The sequence below is a fragment of the Meleagris gallopavo genome, chromosome 10 (genome assembly GCF_905368555.1).
Source record: "Meleagris gallopavo chromosome 10, MGAL_WU_HG_1.1, whole genome shotgun sequence".
Taxonomy (NCBI): Eukaryota; Metazoa; Chordata; class Aves; order Galliformes; family Phasianidae; genus Meleagris; species Meleagris gallopavo.
Window position 1 is genome coordinate 13,420,046 of NC_139413.1, and position 24,491 is coordinate 13,444,536.

At 37.4% G+C, this 24,491-nt stretch overlaps 1 protein-coding gene across 3 annotated transcripts in view; it reads right to left on the reverse strand.

Moving 5' to 3' along the window:
* The window catches only part of FNBP1L (formin binding protein 1 like), a 52,129-nt gene that overhangs the window by 18,629 nt on the left and 9,009 nt on the right, over nucleotides 1-24,491 (reverse strand). For all 3 annotated transcript variants that reach the window (XM_085231200.1, XM_085231199.1, XM_085231198.1), the window contains exons 2-3: nucleotides 8,683-8,798; nucleotides 1,078-1,131 (exon numbers count right to left, since the gene is read on the reverse strand). In XM_085231200.1, coding sequence (XP_085087326.1) covers nucleotides 1,078-1,131; nucleotides 8,683-8,798 — 170 coding nt within the window. The remainder of the gene's footprint in view (nucleotides 1-1,077; nucleotides 1,132-8,682; nucleotides 8,799-24,491) is intronic.

The following is a 24,491-nucleotide window of genomic DNA, read 5'->3' on the forward strand; positions in this document are numbered from 1 at the left end:
TTGAGGGTGGAACATGCCAATCATACCACTCATATGCATCCCGATGGATGATCTACAGAACAAGCTCTACCAGCTCTGAAGACAGCTGCCTGTATGCCTGCCCACCTCTTGGCTGGAAGTAAGGTGCCACTATGGCTGGCACTAAAAAGGGGGGAAGAGGAGGGGCAAAGGGTAGAAAGTGTGTGCGGAAGGGAAGAAAGAAAAAAAACAGGCACCACATTAAAATATACATCTTTCTCTCTTTAACTGTGGAATACCGCCATCTCCATAGGCCTGGCTTTGTACAGTTTAAATGCCATCCTAGAACTAGAATTCCTGTTCCCTGCAGCCCAGGTCTTTACATAGAGCCAAAAGAGATAAAGGAAACCCTAGTGTGGATTTCCAGGAATTCTGTGCACAGCATGTGCTCTGGTCACAATCTGAACCTCAGCCCACATTCTTTCATTCGTGTTTATCTCTGAAGGAAACAATGTATTACACTTCTCTAAATAAAAAAGGTAAAGGGACCACAGAACAAGCTCCTCTCTTTGTATAGCTGTAGAGGAGCAGTTTATGCTGAACAACTTTATGATTATTTATCGTTCAGACTTATTTTGTCTCTAGAGTCAGAGAAAGACAGCAAGCTTAAGAGGCATAAGTGCTTCTTGCCAAGGTCAAGGCACTTTGGTTTACACCCAAGTCTCAGATCTGAACACCTAACTATGCTGCAGGAAAGTCTACTATGCTAAGAAAAATCACAGCCCAGTGGTAAACCGCTGCTCTTCTATTAAAAAAACAAACCAACAAACAACAGCAAAAACCCAACAGAACAAAGTTCTGCTTTCAAACTTTCTGTGAGACGAAGATTATTTTGGAACACAGCAAGTAAAACCTGCCATGTTTACTATTTTAAAATACTACAGAAACAAATGTAATGTGCCATGGTTAAGTATTACATCAGAACTGAGAAGCCAAGCAGCTTTTGTTGTCTTACACATTTAAGTATTTTATCTTAGAAGAAACAGAAATTAAAAAAATGGACAAAATACACTGCAGCCCTTATTTCTTATACGCACAACTTTAAGTGCACATTTTTACCTGGGTTCCTCATCTTTGGATGAACGTTTAGGACAGTACTTCTTAACCAGATTTCTATTAAGGAAGAAGAAAAAAAGGATGTTATTTTAGAGTGTGTTTTGACAAGACGAACACATAGCAAGGTGCATGAACAAATAATTTATTTTCAATTACCTCATTTTTGAATCTAAGGGTCCCTTAATCTAACACAAGGCAGAAGTCTACAGTGTTTCCAATGTCTTAAGTAACTTGGACCTCAAACGATGCATTTATAAGCATTTTAAAACCTTTAGTCCACAGAGACTAGACATAAAGTGTTCTTTATTTAACAGGCTTTTCATATGAACGTGTAAAACAACAAATTCAAACAAATTAGAAAAAAGCAAATACATGGTCACTGTTTAATCACAGACATACTGGACACTGTACACAATACCCATGGAGGTTTTCTCCATGCCTGAATTAAGTTTTGAGTGTACATTCAGATCAGTGGTTTTAACCACAATTTCACTCAATCTTTCTCTAATTAAACAGACCAGTGCATAAAGACCAACGTCCACCCTCACAAAATTTCCCATATTTTCCAAACATAAGAACCAGATCATTAAAATCCAGCTACTAAGGTTCAAACTGTAGAACAGACTGCCCATTACGAATCTCTCTCCTTTAAATTAACCACATCGTATTTTTAAAGTGAGAATTAGCTTCCCATAAAATAAGGCATGCCAATTATTTGCTTTACAACCCATAAACAGAAGCAACAGAATGCTGACAATTTTTACCAGACATCTCTGATAAAATCATACCTTCCATTAAAAAAAAAAAAGTTCAAGAAGCAGAAAGTCCACTTTGAGTCAGTCAAGGAAGCATTTTCAAAGTATGTTCCTGGACAATTAATCTGGATTATGCAAATAATGGCTCTGGTTTTTTAATCGGTATGAAATACGCTTCGTTCAAACTTCTGTTTTGTGCAGAAGGACAATATTGTGTAATTAACTATTTTACACATCCATCCAAGAAAGAAATCAGGTATGAAATATCACCTCTTAGAGCTGCTATATCAGCTGTATTTTAAATGGCCATTAAATATAACTTTTCCAGCTGTCTGTCCAGTAATAATTGAATCATCTGTCCTTTCACATCTTAAGACTAATTCCTAGTTAGTAGCCTAAATCCATTACTAATCTAATCTAAAGCAAAATACCTTCCCTCGGAAGCAGCCACACAGAAGGGCTGGATTAGATGATCTCCAGAGGTTTCTTCCAACCTCTGCAATTCTCTGATAAAAAGCAAACAGCATCTCCAATGCTACAAAATATTGTATGAAACAAAATCTTGCATGTATGTTTTGTATCCCATTCCCACTGGCTGCCTGTCATTTCATCGCTATGAACCATCTCATCATTAGAACATGAGTGCTAGTCCTGCCTTCATCTAAAATAACCTTCTGCAATTTCCCATCAGGTTATTTGGAAGTCCTGCATCTCTAAGGTATAAGCAGTGAGAGACCACGTTCAGTCATGAAGCATATAACAAAATATGAGCTGGGAGTCAGTGGAAATAGCAGGCTCGTATCCTTTGTCTCTTTCCATACACTCAGTCTACAGCCAGAAAGAATACTGTAAGATCAGCACATTTACACATCCATTTGTACATTAAGAATAAGCACTGACTTTTAAAAATGCATCTACAAATTATGTAACACTTTTCTCACTAAAATCAAAACAAGAATTGTTCTTCACTATCATCAGAATCTACTGCCTGTTGTTAAATTCAACTTGGTAAGGAATAAAAGGATTGTAAAATTCAACAGATTAAAAAAAACCCAGCCATCTAATTATCTTCTTAGCTAAGCAGCTTTCCCATGTTTCACTTTCCTTTACACCTCTGCATTGCTACTCAGAGCTTATTAATGACTGGCAAACTCCTGAAATTCACCTTATTAATATTCAGAAGGTGAACTGCATCTCAAGCACACAATGCTGTAGCTAAGCAACCATGCAAGTCTTTTCAAGGGAAGATTTTCAGGGGTGTTACAAAAGAGAAAGTAAGCCACTTTCAAAAGCAAAAAATAAAAAAATCCACCACCACAAACAGAATTTAAAGCTGCAAAAGAGAAGGGCTTCAAGGTCCAATAAACAATACAAAGTACAACAACCAAAGTCAATAAATAAAAAGTGGCTAGCAAATGCAAAATTTCTAGCTAAAGGAAAAAGTAGTGTTCACATGAACAATGAAGCATAAATGGGTTTTGTTTGTTTTTGTTTCATTTACAAGTGAGTATCAACATTTAGAAAGATCTTATCTTTGCCTAAACATAGGTCTGTTTCTCAGGATCCAAGTATGGCTCTGAACCAGTTTCTCCAAACCATGGGAACCTTACATATGTCTACAGCAGCAATTAAGAGTAGTTTACATCTTTAAGGAGATAAAACAATAGCACCAAGGGCTCAGCACTCACACTACCAGTTTCTGGAGGTTTTAGTGCAGTCCAGTTCTAGCCAATTTCCCTCAATTAAACACCCACCAGTATTTACCGAACGGGTTCACTTCCCACAATTCAGATTCACTGGGAAGAAATCTAGTTTGCCTGTTTCAAGATTCTTACACAAGAGAACAAGACCATTAACTCACCTGATTTCTTTAAAGACCATTCCTGCCCCAAATTAGCAGACTCACATAAACACGTTCTTACTAGGTCAGCTGGACTGACAGTGTTTCAGCTTAAACTAAGGGGAGTCCCTGCAAAGCCTATTTGGAGCAGGAGAAACCACAAACAATGTATCCCCAACTCCCAGTCAGATTTGTACTTATCCCCCAACCACACAGATTGTATATGTATCTGCACATATAAAATACATTGAGTAATACATATGCATATATATGCACTGGCTGATAAATTAGAGAAGAGTTTAAAAAGAAATCAAGTGCTTACTTCACCAACTAATTCTTGTCACTCTGCTAAGTTGTCCTGTTTAATTCTACTACAATTGTACAAAAAAACCAAAGACCTACCATTAGAATATGAATAACTTTGTTCCTTGCTCACAAGTATAAATCCCACTTTTAGCAGTGATCAAAAATGACCAGCAGGCAGCCTCTGATAAGCTATCCTGAGCACATCAACACCCAGACTCAACAAGTAACACATTTGAGCAACAGTACTGTCAGGTTCAGAAGAAAAACAAGGCAAAAGAGAACTGAACCAAACAACTGAACTGGATAAACTGCTCTGTGTTTCTTCAGAGAAGTGCAGAGGGATGACACTTTAATACTGTGGAAATAAAATCTAGAATTCTATCACATCCTGAATTACACGCATGTGGAAGTACATTTCATAAAGCACAACATTCAGTTTTGCAGGTCCTGTGACTTTATCAAATCTCTCTTCTCAGTATAAGTTGGTCTCATGTTAACACCACTGAGAAAGCAGCCTGGACTGTATTACTCATTTTAAATCATGCATTCTGAAGTTTCAAAAAGCACCTAATTAATGCATTTACGTTATTTATAGGCATGTACATAAGATGTCCACAGTTGCACATTTATACAGAAACATGCTAATGAACTCAAAACGCAGATTTATTCACTCAAATACCACAGTGTAAAGAATGGGTGCAGCAGCATCAGCGGGGCAGAATCTGTGCCACGGTAACTTCTGCGACATCTGTTCCTATTAAACTTCTGCAGTGCCTACATCATCCTACAAGTGACTGGGAGCAAACTTACAATTGTTTCTTCAGAAATGAATTTTAAACTGTAGTAAGAACTTAAAGGCATTTCACATCTACATGTAAGGCATAATTTCAAATAGGTTTCTTTGAGTGCACATCAACATACAGACTGGGTTAAAGTAACGACAGTGAATTCGATTTAGTAACATCATCTCACCAGAAAAAGCTTTCAGCTAAATAAGAATTAGAGTTTTCAAAGCTGAGTATCCTTGGAATCATTAAGAAAAAACCTACCACATCCATATTTAGATCATCATCAACCTAATTTCTCAGTTTCAATCAAAAAATATCTGAGAAACAAACACATACAGTGATAATTTGTGTCACCAAATTCATGTTTGAGCTTATACACATTTTAAAATCACACCCCAAGATTCCACATACAGAAGTACAGGAACTCATTTTCAACTTGACTAGATGTGTGCATACACCGATATCTTATTTAGAAAAACAGCCACTTACTGGTGTGCAGAAGGAAATAACAAAGCCCATGAAAAATACATTTGCTCAAACCAATTAGGAAGATTACAATTTTAAAGAGAAACACTTCAGTAGTTCAAGAACAACCAACACTATTTACTTAAACTAGCAATAAAGAAAAGTTGACCAAATTCAGAAACCTTATTCTGCATAGAGCTCTACTACTACTCTATTACCGCTGTTACCAAATGTTAAAAAATATGGAACTCCTACATCTTATTGAGTGATGGAATGCTTCAGGCAGAACCAAAAGGGGTATAAACCCTCAGAAGTCTTTTCCATGTGATAATCTGGAAGTAAACAAAATGCAATTTCGCCTCACCCCCTTTCAGCAATAATGCTGATCAAAAGCAGCATCTGAGAATTCAATTACAGAAGCCAGCCCGGTGCCCAGTAATTAGGCAAATACTACATCTTTTTTTCCCTGTAATAAAGTAGGAACGAATAAAGCAGCTGTATAATCAAAGTTAAATCTATGAATCTACGTGTCTTCTATGTTTGCCCAAATTCTCATCTCTGTAAATCAGTAACAGCCTATAATAAACTCCACATTCCTTATGTCAACACAGTATGTTAATTGAGAACAAAGCAACACAAAACTCAAGATACTTCCTTTAAGTTGAGATTAAAAAAGAATTTATGGTTGCTTTATTCAGAACAAAGAATATTTCAAATATAAAACAAACTTCACAGTTTTTCTTTTCCATCCACACTTCTTGAAAGGCGACAGTTTTTCTTTTTTTTTTTCCTTGACATCAACAGTTGTGTATCAGACAGCAACAATAAATAACTTGTGAGAACTCTGTCCCAAATACTGTTCCTAGTTCACAAATTATCATTTCTGCAACTACCCAGCAACCATAAACCATCAGTTTCAACATCAATGTAGTGAGTTCAAACACCTCTTCATATGCTCTACGTGCTTGCCATCTCCTTAAAGATTTGGAATAGCTGTTGCCACCCAGAAACATCACTAAGCTGTGATGGAATACAAAAAAATACCTTAGGCAAAGGCATACACTATGTGAGTGTGAGTTTCTGCCAGGACATAGATTCTGATTTGTGAAAACTCTTATGAAAAAGTAACTCAAGTTTACATCCTTGGTTTAAGTCTATGAGAATAAGAGCCAACCAACAATAATACGGCCCACCAGAAAAACAAACAAAAAACACGCACAAAGAAAATCTATACATTTCTAGCACTGAAGCTCTATATCTCCTGTTGAACCTTTAATTTTCTTTCAAGGTCCCACCCAAGTACAAGTACAGTCAAAGAACTACCAAGAGCTGAACACTTTCTATACTGTTTATGTACATGCTATGTAAGGGCATAGTAAGTATCAGAGTTCATTATACAGAGATTCTCAGCAGTGTGTTTGTCAGGTTGTAATCCATTACAAGAGAAAAAAAAATGAAGATAAAACCAAGAAATTGCTATCAGAGATATTCACAGAATCACAGAATTGTAGGGGTTGGAAGGGACCTCTAGAGATCATCGAGACCAACCCCCTTGCCAAAGCAGGTTCCCTACACCAGGTCACACAGGTAGGCATCCAGGCCCTATTAATATCCAGGTTACAGGCCCCACGCTGCTAGCATTAAAATTCACCAGAACCACAGTCTAACCCTATGATCTTCTCTCTCAGAACTTCTAAGAAACAATCTGCAGGATGAATAACTGTCCTGGAGATGAAAACTTCATGGATCTCAATCTCCCACAGGGCCTTATGACTGCTTCCTTTTACAGTTAACATCAGTGAGTGTCCTCAAGAGAAAAGACAGTTGAAAACACGGCGCTATCACATGACAACTCACAACTAACCATCAGTTCTCCCCTACGGAAAAGCAAGGAAAGAACACCTAATAGCGGATTAGTGAACCAGTCTCCTGGCAGAAAATCAGTCACCTTCTCATGTGTGCGCTGTCCAGATCTTCGTGGGCAGCAGGCAGGAAGTGCGTGCATGCACTGTACAAGTGTGCAGCAAGACCAGTGTTTTGCAAAGCTGTCATACTTACTGCACATACACAAGCAGCCCAGCCATCTGACAGAACGAGTACTTGACATAACTTGCTTTGCAAAAGTGCTTTGAGAAAAATCAAAAGTTTCACTCAAAATATTAAACGCTACACAGAATACATTTCTCATTTTTAATCATATCCTGGAATACTAATATCATCTCGCTACCTGTGGAAAATGAACTTTCAAATAGAACAAAGCAAAGCAACATCTCCATAATATTTAAGGAAACTGAGTAGGCTCATGCAAATAAAACATTTCCATTTTTAAACAGACAACTCAAAACAGATCAAAACTAGACTGTGAATTAGTGCTGTGCATGCTTCAAACTTTCCTTTACCTCCTGAAGTTCTTCTATGTCAGCTTTGGAAAAGTGGTATTTATTTCCTTCAGGAAAAAAATTCCTTCAGTAAAGTAAGAGGATATTATGTTTGGTGAATATACACTACTGGGTCAAAAGAAACTAATACAGAAATCAAACAGAAGACAACATCACCCTCTCAGCTGTAAACCTCTGAAATGTGATTATGAGGAAGGATTCCTCAGCTCGGTATCTAGTGACAATCTAGTTTGCCAATGATGAGATAATCAAAGACACCACCAAAGAGAAGCTGCTGTATAGCTTTCATTTGTCAAGGGCCTGGCAACAGCTTCCCCTGAGTCCCCAGAGGAACACCAGGATAACAGTTAAAGCCAATTTCATAGTAGTATCTTAATGTAAATCTTGCTCTTCAAGTATCACGTGTCTTTTGGTTTTAAAAAAAAAAAAAAAAAAATCCCACTTTATTCTGGCACTTTGGGCCATTTAATTGCTACTACACTTTTTGTATGATCTCCTTCTCTAGGAGGGGAAACTCCAGTTACACCTACATTACATTTCATTTGGCAACAACACAAAGTGAACAAGAGAGATAAGAAAGGGTCTGAATCAAAAGGGATGACTCGCTATGGAAAGGTCATCTTTTAAGGACATTAAGATCTGCTGCTTTCTGAAGTTTTCTCAATGATTTCAATCAGATTTCTAAACAAAACATAGTGAAGCTCTTGCCAATTCGACATAAGAAATTAATTAGTAGTAGAGGCTTGAAGCTGGTTGAACAAAGAAAATGTAGATGCAAAGGGTAGGTGGGAGGGGTAGGAGAACAGAGGGGAAAACAAACAAGGAAACAAGCACACACCCAAAAATAATTTTGTTTTAGGTTGCTAAAGAAAATCCTGTCTGTCATAAAAAGAATTAATGATTTAATTCACTCTTTAAATGAAAAAAATAAAATAAAAAAAATAAAAAAATACTCTTTAATCATGAAATTACACAGTTGCCCATAATCTGATTTTAAGTAACTGGTAAGACCCTTTTAAAAAGAATAATAATAATAACAACAACAATAAACTTACCTCAGTTGCTTTGCATAGTTTTGCTCAATTTCTATTCTTTCTTTTACAAATTTTGCATATTTCTCCAAGAAGTCAATGCCCCACTGAGTATGCTTGTCTAAGTTATCGAACTGATCCTTAAAAACAAAAGGAAACAAGAATACTGAGAGTGAGCAAAGAATTGCACCAACACCACAAACGACAACATGTAATTCATGAGTTGTGCTTTGAGGAACGCTTGCTATTTGAGCTGAAGTCACTAAAATTACAAATCAGCCCGAAGTATGTATGTACACTGGTCACATAGAGGAACAGAAAGCTGTATGCCCAGGTACTGACCAAGCTCTTTCTCTGAAAACAGCTCTAGATGTCTTCATTTAAGTTGTATACAGTGTTATATCACTTCCACAATGCAAATGCACCTTTTTTCCCCTAAAAATCCTCTCATTCACAAGTGGAAGTTTCCCACCAATTAAGACATAAGCAGAGATAAGTATTAGGTAACTAACAGACTGCTCTTCAACTAAAGTGATGTATTTTTTTTTTTTTTAATAAAGAAAAACACAAGATGTAATCATTTTGATATGAGAAAGTAATTCCACTCATAAGATTGTTCACTGAAACAGAAATAACATAAATGATAGCTGCATGACTAAGTTGAGCATAGGCAGCACATGAAAAACATTTATTAAAATAATCTATACACAAAGTGTATCATCAGCTCTAGCAAGAGATTCTAAAGAAAGCAAATCTGTCCTTGTAAGGTTATTACAAATGTTAAAGGAAAGCAAATGCACAAAGAAAGCAGGAAGACCAAAAATAAGCTTAACTTCAAAAAATAAGTGGTGATTATTAATAAATTATCTCCAAAACTCATCTATCACTGTATTCTGTAGTAATTAACATTACTGATCAACTGATTTCACAAATGAGTTTCACAACACACAATCAGGGGCGACGACTTTCCAAATATTTTGCTCAAATGAAAAAAGACTCCACTGGTGAAAATTTCTTCTCAGATACCAATACGAAACTGGACTGGAAGAAAGTACATTTGACACGTCACACTTTACAGAAGTATTCAATCACTGTCAAAGTGCCACAAACTTTGCCACAACTCTGTTCCTTCATCTGCTTTTATAAGCAGTAGGCTCTGAGCAAAGACAATTTTGTAGGATTACACCATAGGCCCTGAAGGGAAGAAAGAACGAGTTCCCTCTCAATATGAGGAACACACATAGAACATACATTAGACAATGAGAATGAAATGAAAAAGACAGTTGCGTCAATGCAGGGCTCAACACTTGAAACCCACTGCTTATCTTCACCACTCTTTACATATCTTTTTTTTTATCTGATTTACATATCATACATTAGTGCAGCTCCTCCACCATTACTGATGCCTACAGAATTACTCATGAATGCATTAATGATCTGGTAGATACGCAATGGAAACCCTGACTCGGTGGGCCATTAGTCCACATTTTGCTGGAAGGGGCAAAGGTAGCACCTGTATGTTCTCTTCTGAAACAGCTTCACAAGGCCAGTTTGCTTGCTGTCTTTTATTGGTTACCAATTATATTATGCATTATCATAGAACAAAGCGTACAATATAATGCCTAAAATTAATACTTTCAGGAAGTACATAGGTCAATCCAAAAGTAATGCCTCCTATTTGTTTCCACAAAACTACAACAAAGAGCCCAACAACACTATTTGGCAGAGCATATTCTCAACTACAAAACATTAGTTTCCAACATAGCCACCACCACTAGCTATGCATTTTTGCCAGTGATGAACAAGAACCTGCATGCCACGCTCCTAAAAATCTGCACCAGCAATGTTTCACGGCTGCTATGACAGCATCGCTGCTAGGAAAATGTTGCCCACACAGTCCATCTTTCATCAATCCAAACAGATGAAGTCAGAAGGCGTCAAATCTGGACTATACAGCACACATACCACTGCACTGGATGATAGCATACTATACTGGGTGTAGTAGTAGAGTCCAGCTAAGAATGGCGATGTGCTCCAAGGCCTTCAAACTGATATAGGGTCACAAATTTATTCACGGTCCTTTCAGCTTCTCAAGTAGCATCCACGTTTAAGCTCTGGGCCTCAATTCAGCCAAAGGCTTCCTTCTCATCCAGGAGCACAAGCAGAAGATATTCTGTACTGCTAAAGAGGAAGTCAAATTATGCACTAACATACAAACCAAGCCAAGAAGTATCTTGAATGGAGGAAAAAAAAAAAAGCCAACATTGTACAGAGGAGAAAGTGAACCAAATGCATGCAAGAGAATATATGCCTCGATCTTTCATAAATAAACAGTTTCATACATCCATAAGTGTACATGTCACTGCATTAATACATCCTGCTCCTTTGAAGAAATGTGAAAACAGCATTAACTAAAGATCAGTAAAGGAAAATTACGGAAGAAAAGAATACATCCTATGAGATCTGGCTAGCTACTACTTTGATAGGAAAGTATTTTTTTAACAGTATTACAAAGCAAACAAATTACTGCTTGTCCAGTAACACCCCACCACCCTTAACAGCTGAGTAAGTAGTTTTTTTTTTGTAAAAAATAAATAAATAAAATTAAATTAAATTAAAACTGCAGCTGACTATTATGAAACTAATTAACTTCAGCTAATGGATGGTGGCCAGAAGTGCTGCCCACTCAAAAATCAGACTGCAGTTCAAGTTGCTGCAAACAAATCCAAGACTTCAAGAAAATCTGTAGTAGGTCAATAAAGATTATTTCAAAACAAGTGTTACCTTCCTAATTTTTACTTCCAGATTATTTACTGGAACAACAGATGAATGCTGCTATTACTTTTAGTTACGCGGTTCTTAACTTATCACATTGCTACAGATACCAGGGAATGTGACAATAGCAGTGAACGATCAAGACAAAAAGCTGAGCTAAATCATATTTGCACCAAAAACAAAAACATAATTTCTCAGGATGAATGCAGGAATTGCTCCCCAACTCTTATGGACATTTGTTTTTTTCCCCAAGCAAACCTCAAGAGTCATAAAAAAATTAGGGGGGGGGAGGAGAACTCTTTCTCTTTGGAGCAATGAACACTGAGGGAATGCAACTGCATAAAAGCCTTACCTTTCCTCACCCAAAAGCAATCTCTAGCCAGTCCAGCCACTGTTCTTGCATAAGAAGAATTTCAAATAAAATATGTTAGCCCAGTCTGCAATTTTTAAACAGCTAACGCTCTCAACATCCACTGGTACTGGACAGCAGCTATACATGCATTAAGAGCTAAAACTGTGGTAGCAAATTCTGTAAAATAAGTAAATAGCTAAATAAAAGAGTTTTACTAAATTATTCCTTTCCAAAAAACTCATTTATTTAGTTATTTTAGATTAACATCTAAATGTGCATTATCTTCCCTGATTCCCATGTAGATGATCTCCAGACAACTCAGTTCTAAGTCTCAGGAATCATTTCAGACACAAAACTGCATCAACTTAAAAGTTTAGACAACCTATCTCAATTAACAATAATTAAATCCACAATCCCTCTAAAACACATTTAGCAAGACATCTTATTCAAAATCATCTCACTTCACATGTACGCTACCATCATTTTATTCTTCTGACTCGACTGTACATCAGTATTTCCATAACTTAATATCAAACATCACAATTTTAGTCTACAGTGACAAATAAGCGATCGTATTTGTAGTTTTGGACACTGACAAAGGATTAGGCTTTTTTCCAGTGGTTTGTTCTCCTGGCTGTCTAGCATGGCTAGCCTAAACTTCCAAGTCAGTCAGCAAGAGCTTAAAAGCTCAATTCTGCATTTAGATACCTCGATTCTTAGCACTTCTACAAGTCTAACGTAAGGAAATACAGACTATGGACCAATGAGATTCCATAAGGAGAGCTTCAGAGCATGGAATGAGATTCAAGTCAAAAAACAAACAGCCCCAAAACCATTTGCTATCAAAAAAATCCCCAGTGCAGCTCCAGATAGAAATGCTTTATTTTATACTGCTTTAGGAAAAGCAACAAATTAATAATCCACAAAACTGCAAGTCTAAAGTAATCCAACTGAGAAACTGGGGCTGATTATATAACTCAGTCTAATATTGTTTACTGAATTTATACCCATGAGAGTTTCTCAAATGAACTTTCCTTCCTGCATCCACAGTACCATAGAAGACAAGAGTCTCAAATGCACTCAAGTAGTTAAATGTTTTAAGCTAAATTACAAAGCAACTACTTCACATATTATCACATCCCTCCCCCCTCCCTTGAAATAGATGGTATTTGTATGAAACACTGCAGCTTGCTTTTCTTATTATTTTTAATGAAGGTGTTAAGCTCAAGCTGGTCAACATTTTACATCAATGAGATTACTAAAGGTCAATTTATTATTTATTTATTCTTTTTTAACTTGCATTGTTTGTGCAAAGAACTACCTGACTTGCTGTATTAGAAGTTATGGAAACCATGACCTATTAATGACAAGTTACCAACATAGCTTTGTGTCCCTTTCCCCACTTGTCTTCAGCACAAATTAGACTATAAAATTATATTTTAGTTAGAGAGAATGCGACAGTAATCTAATTTGGACAACACATTTCAGATTTTCTGATCTTTGAAACCCCTTCTGTGCCTTTTTTTTTTTCCCCTTTTCCTTTTGTCTCTATCTTTACACATTCCTGCTTCCTTTTCTCTCAGTATAACAACTCTTCTATTTTACTGGCTGAACTCATTAACACTTCTCTTCCTGCCCGCTTCCTTTTATAATTATCTACTTGGTCTTCTCGTCGTCTTTTCTTTTGCAACTGCAATCTGCTTCCTTTTATCAGGCAGACTAGAACTACTTCCAGCTAAACACTAGTTTATTTTTTTTAAACTTCCTGTTAGTTTTAAATCTAAAAACTAACAAAGAGCTTATAGAAAACAAAATATAAAGTGTCCTTCTTTTCTGCTCTTTACAAGTTCTGCACAGTAGCTTCCAAACAGACTAACCTGCAAATTATACTTCATTCCTCTCTAAAAATATTTATGCACTGAAGTTAGGAGAGTACAAGAAATGTGGCTGTTAGCAAATTTAAAGACTAAATATCGTTACAAGTTTTTTCCCCAGTCACTGGGACTTGACAGCCATGTCTTTTCAAACACGATGGAATTCACAACCACATCAGCCAGCTCCTTGAGGACCCTGAGATGCATGTCATCTGGTCCTACAGACTTAGATAGCAGTCTAAGTCTGTGCTTTTCCCTGCAAAGATCTCCTCAGACCAGCAACAAAATAACTGCATTGGGAACTCTCTCCTGTCAGGTCTTCCAGGCAGGGATGCCTTGTTTGGCTGTCAGCAACTTCACACGCATGATGGACTCCTGGCCGCCACTTTCTAGGACGGGACAGGCATCTATCAGACAGAAAAGGAGAAGAAATATCTGTGGCTACTTTTGAAATGAGCAGTCAGAACTGGAAGAAAACTACGTTCTGCATTTGGAGATCAACTGAAAGACAAGTAGGTAAATACAGACAGTATTACGGTACTACAAGACTGTTCACATTTGGAAGTACAAACACTGACACCAATTTCAAGGTGGAGTAAGTTAGAATCCAAGGAATTACTGAAGTACTTCTGCAGAGAGTCAAACCACCTCTTTCAGAAGCAAAGAGCTGCTGAATTCGCTCAGCCATCTCACAGCACTCCACTTGAAGACACTATTTGGCATTCCAGATTACAGCTATGCACTCCAGGTCACCTGTGCCACTGACTATATCCGCTGGACTAACGATTAGATATTAATAGCATTAGTTTTCTGCCAGCACAGCAAACTGACTGTCCTAGCCCACAGAAGAGACACTGAAAACCAACATTAATAAAAGAGAACAAAGGAACAAGCTGCCAGAGTTCCTCAACAAACACTGCTATTTGTCCAGCCTGTGAATCACATCTCAAGTTCTTCTTAATGCACAGGCATCTTCGTGTCAAGTGAATAATGTGCTTACTATATCAGCATCTAAACATAAAAGAAGAAAACCTTAATTCTTCCTGAGCTTACCAGTAGTCCACTTGAAAGCAGACACCTGAGTGGTTGAATGGTACTAGTAGACAGAAGCATAAGTAGATTTTAGTCCTGGTTATGTCACTTGTAACAGGAACCAGAAAGACTTCTAAGTTTAACTATAAATTAACCAAATGTGAAATAATACATCACAGTAAAAACATATTACTGTTTATACAACGCCTAGAGATGCTGTTGCTCATTGTAAGAAGGACAAGGAGAAAATCCCACCTTTACAGCAAGACTGGAATAAAACAGAGTATAAAGCATTGTGGCTCTGCATCAGTGGAGCAGCACAATTCTGAACTTCCTACATGACCAACAGCCACACGAGGTCTCAGGTGAAGCAGTGCTGTACAAAACCAGCATGCTTACCACATGATTAATGTTAGCCTGTAAACAACCTGAAAAATAAGCAAATATCTGACTTGGAAAACTACACCGCAAGATTCTTACTTTTCAAAAATTGTGTAAAAAATCATTTTGTTCCTCAATTAGAAAAGGTTGTTATGTGGTTCTAACCTCAGCATACAACATGAACATTCTAGCATATTCCTAAGCGCCACTGATGAAACTATCGAAAACTTAAAATTTAAAACTAACAAATACCTCTCTAAAAATTATACATACTTCAACAATGTTATTAAAAACATATCCCCTAGAAGGCCAAATGAGCAGGCAGTCCCTCATGCTTTCCAGTTCTTGTATATGTGACCTACAGAACTAATCTCGCATTCAAAAGTATCAGTTTTCTAAAGTCTTGTGGAAGCAGCAAAGAGATCTTAGCAGTTATCAGCTTCGTCAGAGAAGTTCCTAAGTTCCTGCTCTGGCCAGCCTGGCCCAGCATCTAACAAGCTGAAGACCTACTGCTTTTTCCCAGCACAGTAAGGAGTGAATTTAGGACTGTGTACTCAAGAAAAGAAAGAAGTGGTATAGATGTTACAAACAGAAACTGTTCTCTGAAAAGAGGAGGTAATTAGCCTGCAATTAAATAGGCAAGGGGAGAAGTACAGAGGAGACAACAGGGTCAAGCTATATGTTCTGTAATGAGATTATTGTTACAAAATACCCAGGTGCCCCACATCTTAAATTCAGAAGAAAAGCTTCACCAGCTTTGCTGCTCGCAGTGTTGCAATGCAGCTGCCTAACACTGCTTTGCAGGACACATTCATTACTCACCAGGGAAGCTCCATCCCTTACACATACACACACCACTCTGCACAAGCTGTATTTATTTATGCTCATTCAACTGTACTATCATGAAATCCAGTTCACGCTACTTAGCGAAAGCTTTACTAAACTCAAATTTTGACATGGGTAAAATAACTACTACCTTGCATATAACTTGGAGTTGTAGTTCTCAAGTCAGTAAGAGCCAAGACTATAGTGATAACAAGTGATGCAAATTTAAAACAAGGAAGTACTTTCTGCCAGCTGGGGTAGGGGGGAAAAAAAGGGAAAGAGTATCAACTTCCCTGTAATCCAAGTATCACTTCCTTACATTTACTTGCTGTTCAGCTACTTAGAAAGTTCTGAAAATAAAATTTTTAACTGACATAAAAACCAGATAGTGTATATCAAGTAGGGTACATAAATCCCATGCAGAAGAATCAATCTGATGTGCTCTGCATTTGAAGTTGAACATTTAAGTCTTACCTCAGTGGAATAAATAGAAATAAATTGTTTGGTTTATGTTTTATCACGCTGGATACCTCAGATTTTTAACAAAGGTACAGCTTGTTTGGAATGTTAATCCTGACTCACCAATTCCTTTAAGTACCTTTCAGGGCACTATCCCTGAACAGTAGTTTGTAGAATAACTATGAACACCTAACATAAAATTTGTAACACAGAAACAAAGTGAACACATCCTGACATTAACTTTCAGGTCACTTTTCACAAGAAATGTGATTAAAATCCTCAGCCAACATCCTGAATATTGTGGCTTCAGGCAAACATCAATCTCTCAAAACTGAGGCACAAGAGATCCAAACAGCAACTCCTAATTTAGCACAGTGGAGACTGTTTCAACTAATGTCACAATTCCCATCATGGATACATTGTAAGTCAGTGAACACCGCTAGAATACAAGGTGTTGGAAGTCCAATATGAGTATGCATCAGTATTAAGAGGAAAGCATACACTTTTCCTTTGCTGCTCCTCATATGCAGAACTTACAAGCGTACTAAATAGACTGTCAGTAAATCTTTGCTCTTCTAAATCAGAGTAAGATACCCCTTTAACAGTTCTGACCACTTCTTCAATTTTTTTCTTAACAGTTATTAGCCTTTTGTTGTTTATGAAAGGCTGCAAACATTAAGAGAATTAATCTCTACAGACCCAGCTCGGAGCAGACCCGCCTCCCTCCAATGGGAGCAGGCACAGCAGTACTTCAGAAGATCAGACATCACCGAGGACCAGCGAGGCAAACAGCTGGCAGAACCAGGAGACCAGGCTGCTAACTCGCCAGCTGGACAGAGAAGGGGAATTTTCTCTTCAACACCCCGTCCTGAGGTGAATTTCCCCTTTAGAATCACCTGTGAATGTTCCAGCGTTCAAAAGGAAGAACAGAGAAGCCACACCTTTTTCCCTTCATGAATATCTTTGAAAACAACAGGAAGTGTTTCTCAAACTTGACTTTAAAACCAGATGCACATACTTAACAGGAGACACACAGGGCAGTAAATTACAGCCTTCCTATCTTCTTTTAAATATTTTTTCAGACAAAGAGAAACCCTGCAAAACAAACAACCCACCACCCATGTATATCCTATTTCACACGGGAAGCTACTGCACTTACTGCTTTTAAAGCAAAATTTGCATAACATTAACATAACTGAATAAAGAATTTAAATTAAAAACAGATGTCACTACTGGCATCTTTAGAAGCTTGGAATTTTTCAGCTTCCCCTAATTCAGATAACTAACGTTACAGTTAGTTAGTTATTAGATAGTTAGTTATCTAATTCAGATAACTAACGTTACAACGTAAGATGATTCTGTTGCGTATCAATTTAACTCCAGGTTTTTAGGATATAAGCCCAGAAAACATAATGCATCGTTCCTTCACGCTTCACTGTAAGAGACTTCAGGAAACTATATTACACAAAATACATTATTAAGATTATCCACAAAAAACTGTAGTGTCAATGTATTTTATGAGATCAAATAATACAAATGCTATGCCCCTTCCAGGTTAACAAGCTATTGTTTTTCCTTGTCAAATACCTTAAATTTCATGGAATGTGATCAGTGACATAATGTAACTGCAAACACACGTATTCTGTTAGAAGACCCATGTTTTTAAAACAGGGAAAAACTCCACTACAGCATATTTAGACACTGAAGTTGCATACACAAAAGTAGAGCACAAACCTCAGGGTACTCAGAAAAAACCCCACATGTTTACAAACTGTCACAGCTACATTTCTCAGTCTAATATAAATACAAAACGCTGACTGGAAACATCTTGATTTCATTCCATTTCTGTCACCTAGCATAACAATTACATCAGTAAAGCATATTCCACAAAGCTGTGGGAGATCAATACTGAAAGTAAGCAAATCTACAGCACGATCAGTGCAGGAGACAAACGTTTCCTGAAGCAACTGCTTTCAGGCCAGAAGTGAGACTTCCAGAGGAATGGTTTTACACAGAAACAGAGGAGATCTGGAGTAGGTGTTAGGAGGAAATCCTTTATTCAGAGGGCAGTGAGGCTCTGGCGCATCCCAGAGGAGCTGTGGGTGCCCCAGCCCTGCAGGCACCCAGGGCCAGCCCCCAAGGCAGGCCTTGGAACTAGATGATCTTTAAGATCCCTAACCCAAATTATTCTACAGTTCTATGAAGTAAACATGGAATGATGAGGCCACATCTGGCAACAGCGACACCAGATGGCGTTCATTCCTTTTTGAAGAGTCAATTTATTTTTGAAAGACCAAAAAAACAGCCAAAGTAGAAATTAAAAAGTACTTCAGCAGGAGCCTGTCTTCTGCTGTTATTCCCTTCCTATATAAACTAAGAGAAATACAAGGATACTGAAATACAGTAGATAACTAAAAAGTATAAATAAGCATCAAACGCAGGTACTGTGGCTGAAGCAAACACCTTGGTCATTTTTTCCCCTCTCATCACTTCTCAGGTTAAGTTTTACATACAAGATTAGAAGATGATTAAATCCCTCACCTACTACGGTTTTTAAAACACACACTTTGAAAAAGCCATCTAATTGCAATGCTTTAAGCACTGAAATTAACTCTATACTTCGTGCAAAGCAGCTTGTTCTGCATCCACAAAAAAAAAAGTAAATGATCAGTAGGTCTCTCTCCTAATAACTTTTCCGTATTACCAAATCAGAAACAATACAACAACAAAACAGTGCTCAACAATATCTTCTAGGTACAGCTCATAATCCTAATGCAGACCAACACAATCACTATGAATTACAGCACTTCTAAACAGACTCCTATAAAATGGTAACTCCTTACTGAAGGACCTTGGTTTCAAACAAACGACAACAAAAACACTGAAAATTGATGTTTCGTTATCTGAGGAGCCATAACATGTTACATCCTAGCAAAAACATTTTCAACCCACTGATTAAAGCCTGAGTTTGTAATGAAAAAATACATCAGGATTTGTAGAGGAAAAAGAATGCAAATTACTTTTCCCTAATACACAATTGATTTTGTAGTTCATTGCAAATCATTGTACAAAAACCATGCTTATCTTTTCAGAAGATCAAACAAATAAAAACAGAGTAAGATGGAATTTGACATTTTCTTATCTATGTCAGTACCTGAGTTCAGGACATCTTTAGCATAGAATGGGAAGTTAAAGACAGTCTCCAGGACCCATTTTTTCCCAAAGAGAATGTCTTGAAAAGGAAGTAAGGAAATCCCAAGAAAAGAGCTCAAAGACAGCTGCACAGCATTCTGGCAAAGGAGCACAACACCGTTACGTACTTTATTTGGAGCTATCATCTCCATGAACCTCATCAAAATACTACATATTTAAAATAGTTGGAAGATTATATATCGAAATACACTGAACAAGGTTTAAAATAATTTTCAAATAATTTAACTAAACAGCTATGATTCTCAGCTGTCAGCATGGCTAGTTTCATCCAATCTTTTAACACCATGCTGAGATACAAAAACTGAATATCTTAATCCTCCCTTTAACTAAGCCTATATGAAGCATTTAGATTCAAAGTTTGTTACTCATGACAACTGCAAACATCTCGTCAAGGTTTCCAAACTCAACAATAAACTGAACTGTTAACCTCAGGATATAATGAAGAATTCCAAGTATAGATGTAAGGTAACAGCACACCAAATACAATTAAAATAAACTACCTGCAGCTGAAACAGTAAACCGTTTCCAGGCACATGAATGTAATCTGATGAGACCTACTACCTCCTGTGTCAGTATTAATTAAAGCATTACCGGGAATGTCTTTCATATATTGTACTCCAGGATTAAAGTAAAAAAAATAAATTCGTAAACCGCACAATTAAGCACCTTATGAATATGTCTACCATTCCTCCCACTTTAAAAAAAAATAGCGATGGATATTCAAACGTTCCTCATCTGGAACTGCTAATTTTGAAAGACTTTGAAACATTAACACTGAAAGCCTCTGCTAACAACACTTTAAGATGCAACAGGTGATTTATGGTATAGAATACAGAAAATACACCTCAGCTCACACAAACACCAAAAGAAAACTGCACACATCGGAGAGCATGCAGTACACCCAATTTAGACCTTGTTATACCCAGCTTCACAGAACTACTTCGTCATTGACTTATCAGGCTCTTTGCTGCACTCTACATTCCTCATAAAGCAAAAGTTAATGCTAACGAGGAGATAAAATTGGTAACTCTGAAGATAGAAAAGATTATAAATGAAAATAGCATAAGAGGGTAGCCTGGAAAACAGGCTACAAACAAAGGAAAAAACACGGCAAATGAAGTGTTAAGTACTTTTAACAAATGAAGACAAAAAGAAATTGTTTTCAGGAAAAAGAACAGAATTTCACAGTAAGAAAAAGCGCTGAATACATTAGGTGCCATTTCTTTGTATAAGCCCTACAGCACTAGCTTATCCTATGGCACACAATACTGATATACCAAAGATACAACCTTAAGAAATTCCTGAAACTCTTTATCGTGTGGCACGAGAACTTAAACTTTTACTTTCCACGTGCTCTCATCAGGTCTCTATAAAATACAGCTCAAAAACAACCACACAAGAAAAGTTGTAGTTAACTATATGCTCTACTATTCTGAGATAACTGAAATCAATTGTAAGTAACTGCAAGAAATGGGTCAAGTACTTCAAAAAAATGCATCCTGTTTGAAATTACAGACTTAGAGAGCAAGGAGCCTTTTTTGCTATGTATTTTTAGAGCACGTACCTGACTGGGCAATTCATGTACTTAAGGAAAAAGAAAACCTGACACCGTATGAAAGCTGTTTTGCATTGACTGCTTTAGGACAAACAAAGCCCACAAGTGCTCTTCTGTCTTTCCTTTGTATTACATCATCCCAACAGTCACCAAGCCATAACTTTACAGAAGGTTTAAAATACGCATGAATCACTCCTTCAAGTTTAAAACTGAAAAGGAAGTATTCCACAATAGACATAAGGCAAAATGAATTTCTGATAAGGCACCTACCCTGTATTTACTGACATTACTATCAAGTTTGAGAATGCACTGTATTGTGCAAGAGAAGGAAGACGTGGCATAGCGAAAAGCTACACCGTTTTCTTATCAGAATGACTGCTCCTAGTTCCTAACTATTATACATGGCATCCAAACAACTGTTAGACTAACCTGGAGATACAAGAGCATGATCCTCTTTCCACAGAGGAACAGAAGCCAGCAAAAAAAAAAATGAAGCCTTCTTTCCATAGACCTAATAAAGTAAAGCAGTCAAGAAAGCCACAGGCTTCAGGTTTGACTTAAGTCTGATGGTCTGCATGACAGAAGTCTAGAATGCTAAGTACAAAGTACTAGGAAGAGTTTACCAAGATGATAAGAAGTAATTACATATTGGGTCTCTGTTAGAAATCAATTGTTTTCAGTTCCCCAGCATCCAGCATAGATAAAAGTAAAAGCATCACTCCCATCTTAAGTCTGTTCAGAGAATTAACAACAGCTCCTCTTTCAGAATTAAAATTGAACGAAACTTGTGTTTGAAGCACTGGTAATCCATTTTATCTCATTACTGAAAAGAAAGCATGAATGTTGTCCATTCAGTATTATAACATCTCGTTGATTATATAGTTTCTCAAAAATGGTAAAGCATTTCATTAAAAGTCAGATGTATTCCTTATGCAGCCCACAATTACAGACCCACAGTATAAACCAGACAGATACAGAAAAATATTTTATCTACCAATCACTAAGCATAAATACCACCAGTATCTGATTGCCAATAAATTATTTTAAACCTCTAAGAAAATAACTTCCATTACTGCAATTTCAGTGACATTCGGTGATAACGCCTGAGAGTCAAAGTAACTGAAAGCACTACCAGCCACAAAAACAGAGAGCAGAAAGCACCACTGGCCTGCCGTTGCTTCTGGTTGTACTTATGGGGCGCTTTTAACACACAGAGCCAATTCACTGATTTACTGGGCTCCAACCACAGTCCACCAATAGGACACATCTTCTCGCTACAGCCTCTTACAATGCACAGCTGCTCAGATCTCACTTTTTCCATTTCAGGAATGCAAAAGATAAAAGTGAAACTCGGGGAATGAAGCCTCTCAAGTGCCAGGCTGCTGCCCTGAAGAACTGCACGACCGTTCTGGGAAACAGATCATCAAACTACGCAGTACCAGTAGCAAAGGAAAAACTTTTTTAAGAAGTCATTTTAGAAAGAAGTTACTTTTGTTACTAGAGATCACCATCAGGAACAAACTACTTAATAGTGTCGCAAACCTGGGGAGATAAAGTAATTCAGGTTCTATGAATGCAGTACTTCAGGGGGAGGAGAAGCCTCACCACCTTTACAAAACGAGAAGCAATCAAACAAAACAAAACAAATAACACCCAGCCCTTAATTCCTTAGTCTCAACCTAAAGACTAAATCAGACCACCACACCTCTGGCTACAGGAATAAATATTTGAGTATCACACTGAAGACTTGATAAAATTCCTTAGCTAGACTCAAACGGAGACACTTCTATTTGAAATTTCACGTTACTATATACCATACAGTTCTCTTGCATAATTTATGAAGCAATTGGGTTGTCCTAAGTTACTATTTTTCTTCAAGAAACTAATTTTTCTCATTTTCCCTTTCAACAGGAAGTTCACTTTTTTCTTTCTCTCCTCCAAAGAGATAAGCACCTTCTTGATCATACTGAATGGATCTCAAATGTCACTGCCTACTGTCTAATGACTTCCGCAGACAGTACACAACACAACTATTAAGATAAACTTTTAATTAAATGAGGTTAATTATGAATACTTAGAAAGCACAATTTTCATCACAGAAATTCCAAGTACCAACTTATATCTACATTCTACTAAATCACAGCTTCTAACAATCAAAGCTCATAAGCCTGAAATGAGATCCCACAATAATTAACAAAAATAATAAAACATCAGCAATTTTTGTCTATTTAAATAGTGCAATGCAACAACCACAACCTATGGTACAGCCAAGAAACTCAGATGCAAAGCGGTAGCTCAGAATATATTGCATATTTTATCACAGAAGCACATTTTGGGGGCTGGGCAAGAGGGAAAAAATGAAAGACCCTTCTGTTAGATCACCTGGAAGACTCCATTATTATTGCAAAATCACTATAGCATCTTCAGGATTCATTAGCTTTCCAATCATCCCCTCTCCTAAAAAAGTAGGTTTCAAAAAGTTTTTAAAAAGTTCCTCTGCTCTGAGAAGTTCCTTATATACATTTCTTACTTTCAAAACTAGCCAGGTGTTCCACTGATCCTGCAAGACTTTTGTTGATAAAAAGAACAAACAATGGTGCAAGCAAGTATCAGCACTATTAGTATCTAAATAAAAGCAGAACTAAGGGAGGGGTGGGAACTCTTGATTCTTCAGAACTACATTTTTTTTTTTTTTTTAATCACTCTTTAATGGACCTTCATTGAGCATTTCATTTACTAATCATGGATTTGAACTCATTTTCAGGGAAAAACTAAGATAAAACACGTTTTATTAAAATCCAGATAATATGTACAATCTCTTGACAGCAATTACACTTTATTCCATTGCAGCTCTTATAAAGTAGGGGCTTAACCTTTAACTCTTTAACTTGTGCACCTGCTTTCTATCCTGAGATCAGTGTCCACTGTGCTGCACAGCATCTAGTCCTGCTCTGTCACTTGGCGTGACCAGTAACTGAACCATCGTCTGCCGGAACTCAACAGTAACCCTACTGGGGATGGGGAAGCTCTGTGCGTCTGTGGAACACAGCACAACTCAAATCCACTGTGTCACTGATGGCTCTAGGCATCAAGTAAGATGCCTTCTTTCCATCAGAAGAGGGGTGGCCTCCATCAGAACAGGAGTGGGCAGCAAGGACAGGGAGGTGATTGTCTCCCTCTACTCTGCTCTTGTGAGGCCCCATCTGGAGTACTGTGTCCAGGTCTAGAGCCCCCAGTACAGGACACGGAGCTGTTGGAGAGGGTCCAGAGGAGAGCCACAAAGATGATCAGGGGACTGGAGCACCTCCCCTATGAAGACAGGCTGAAGGAGCTGGGCTTGTTCAGCCTGGAGAAAAGAAGGCTGCAG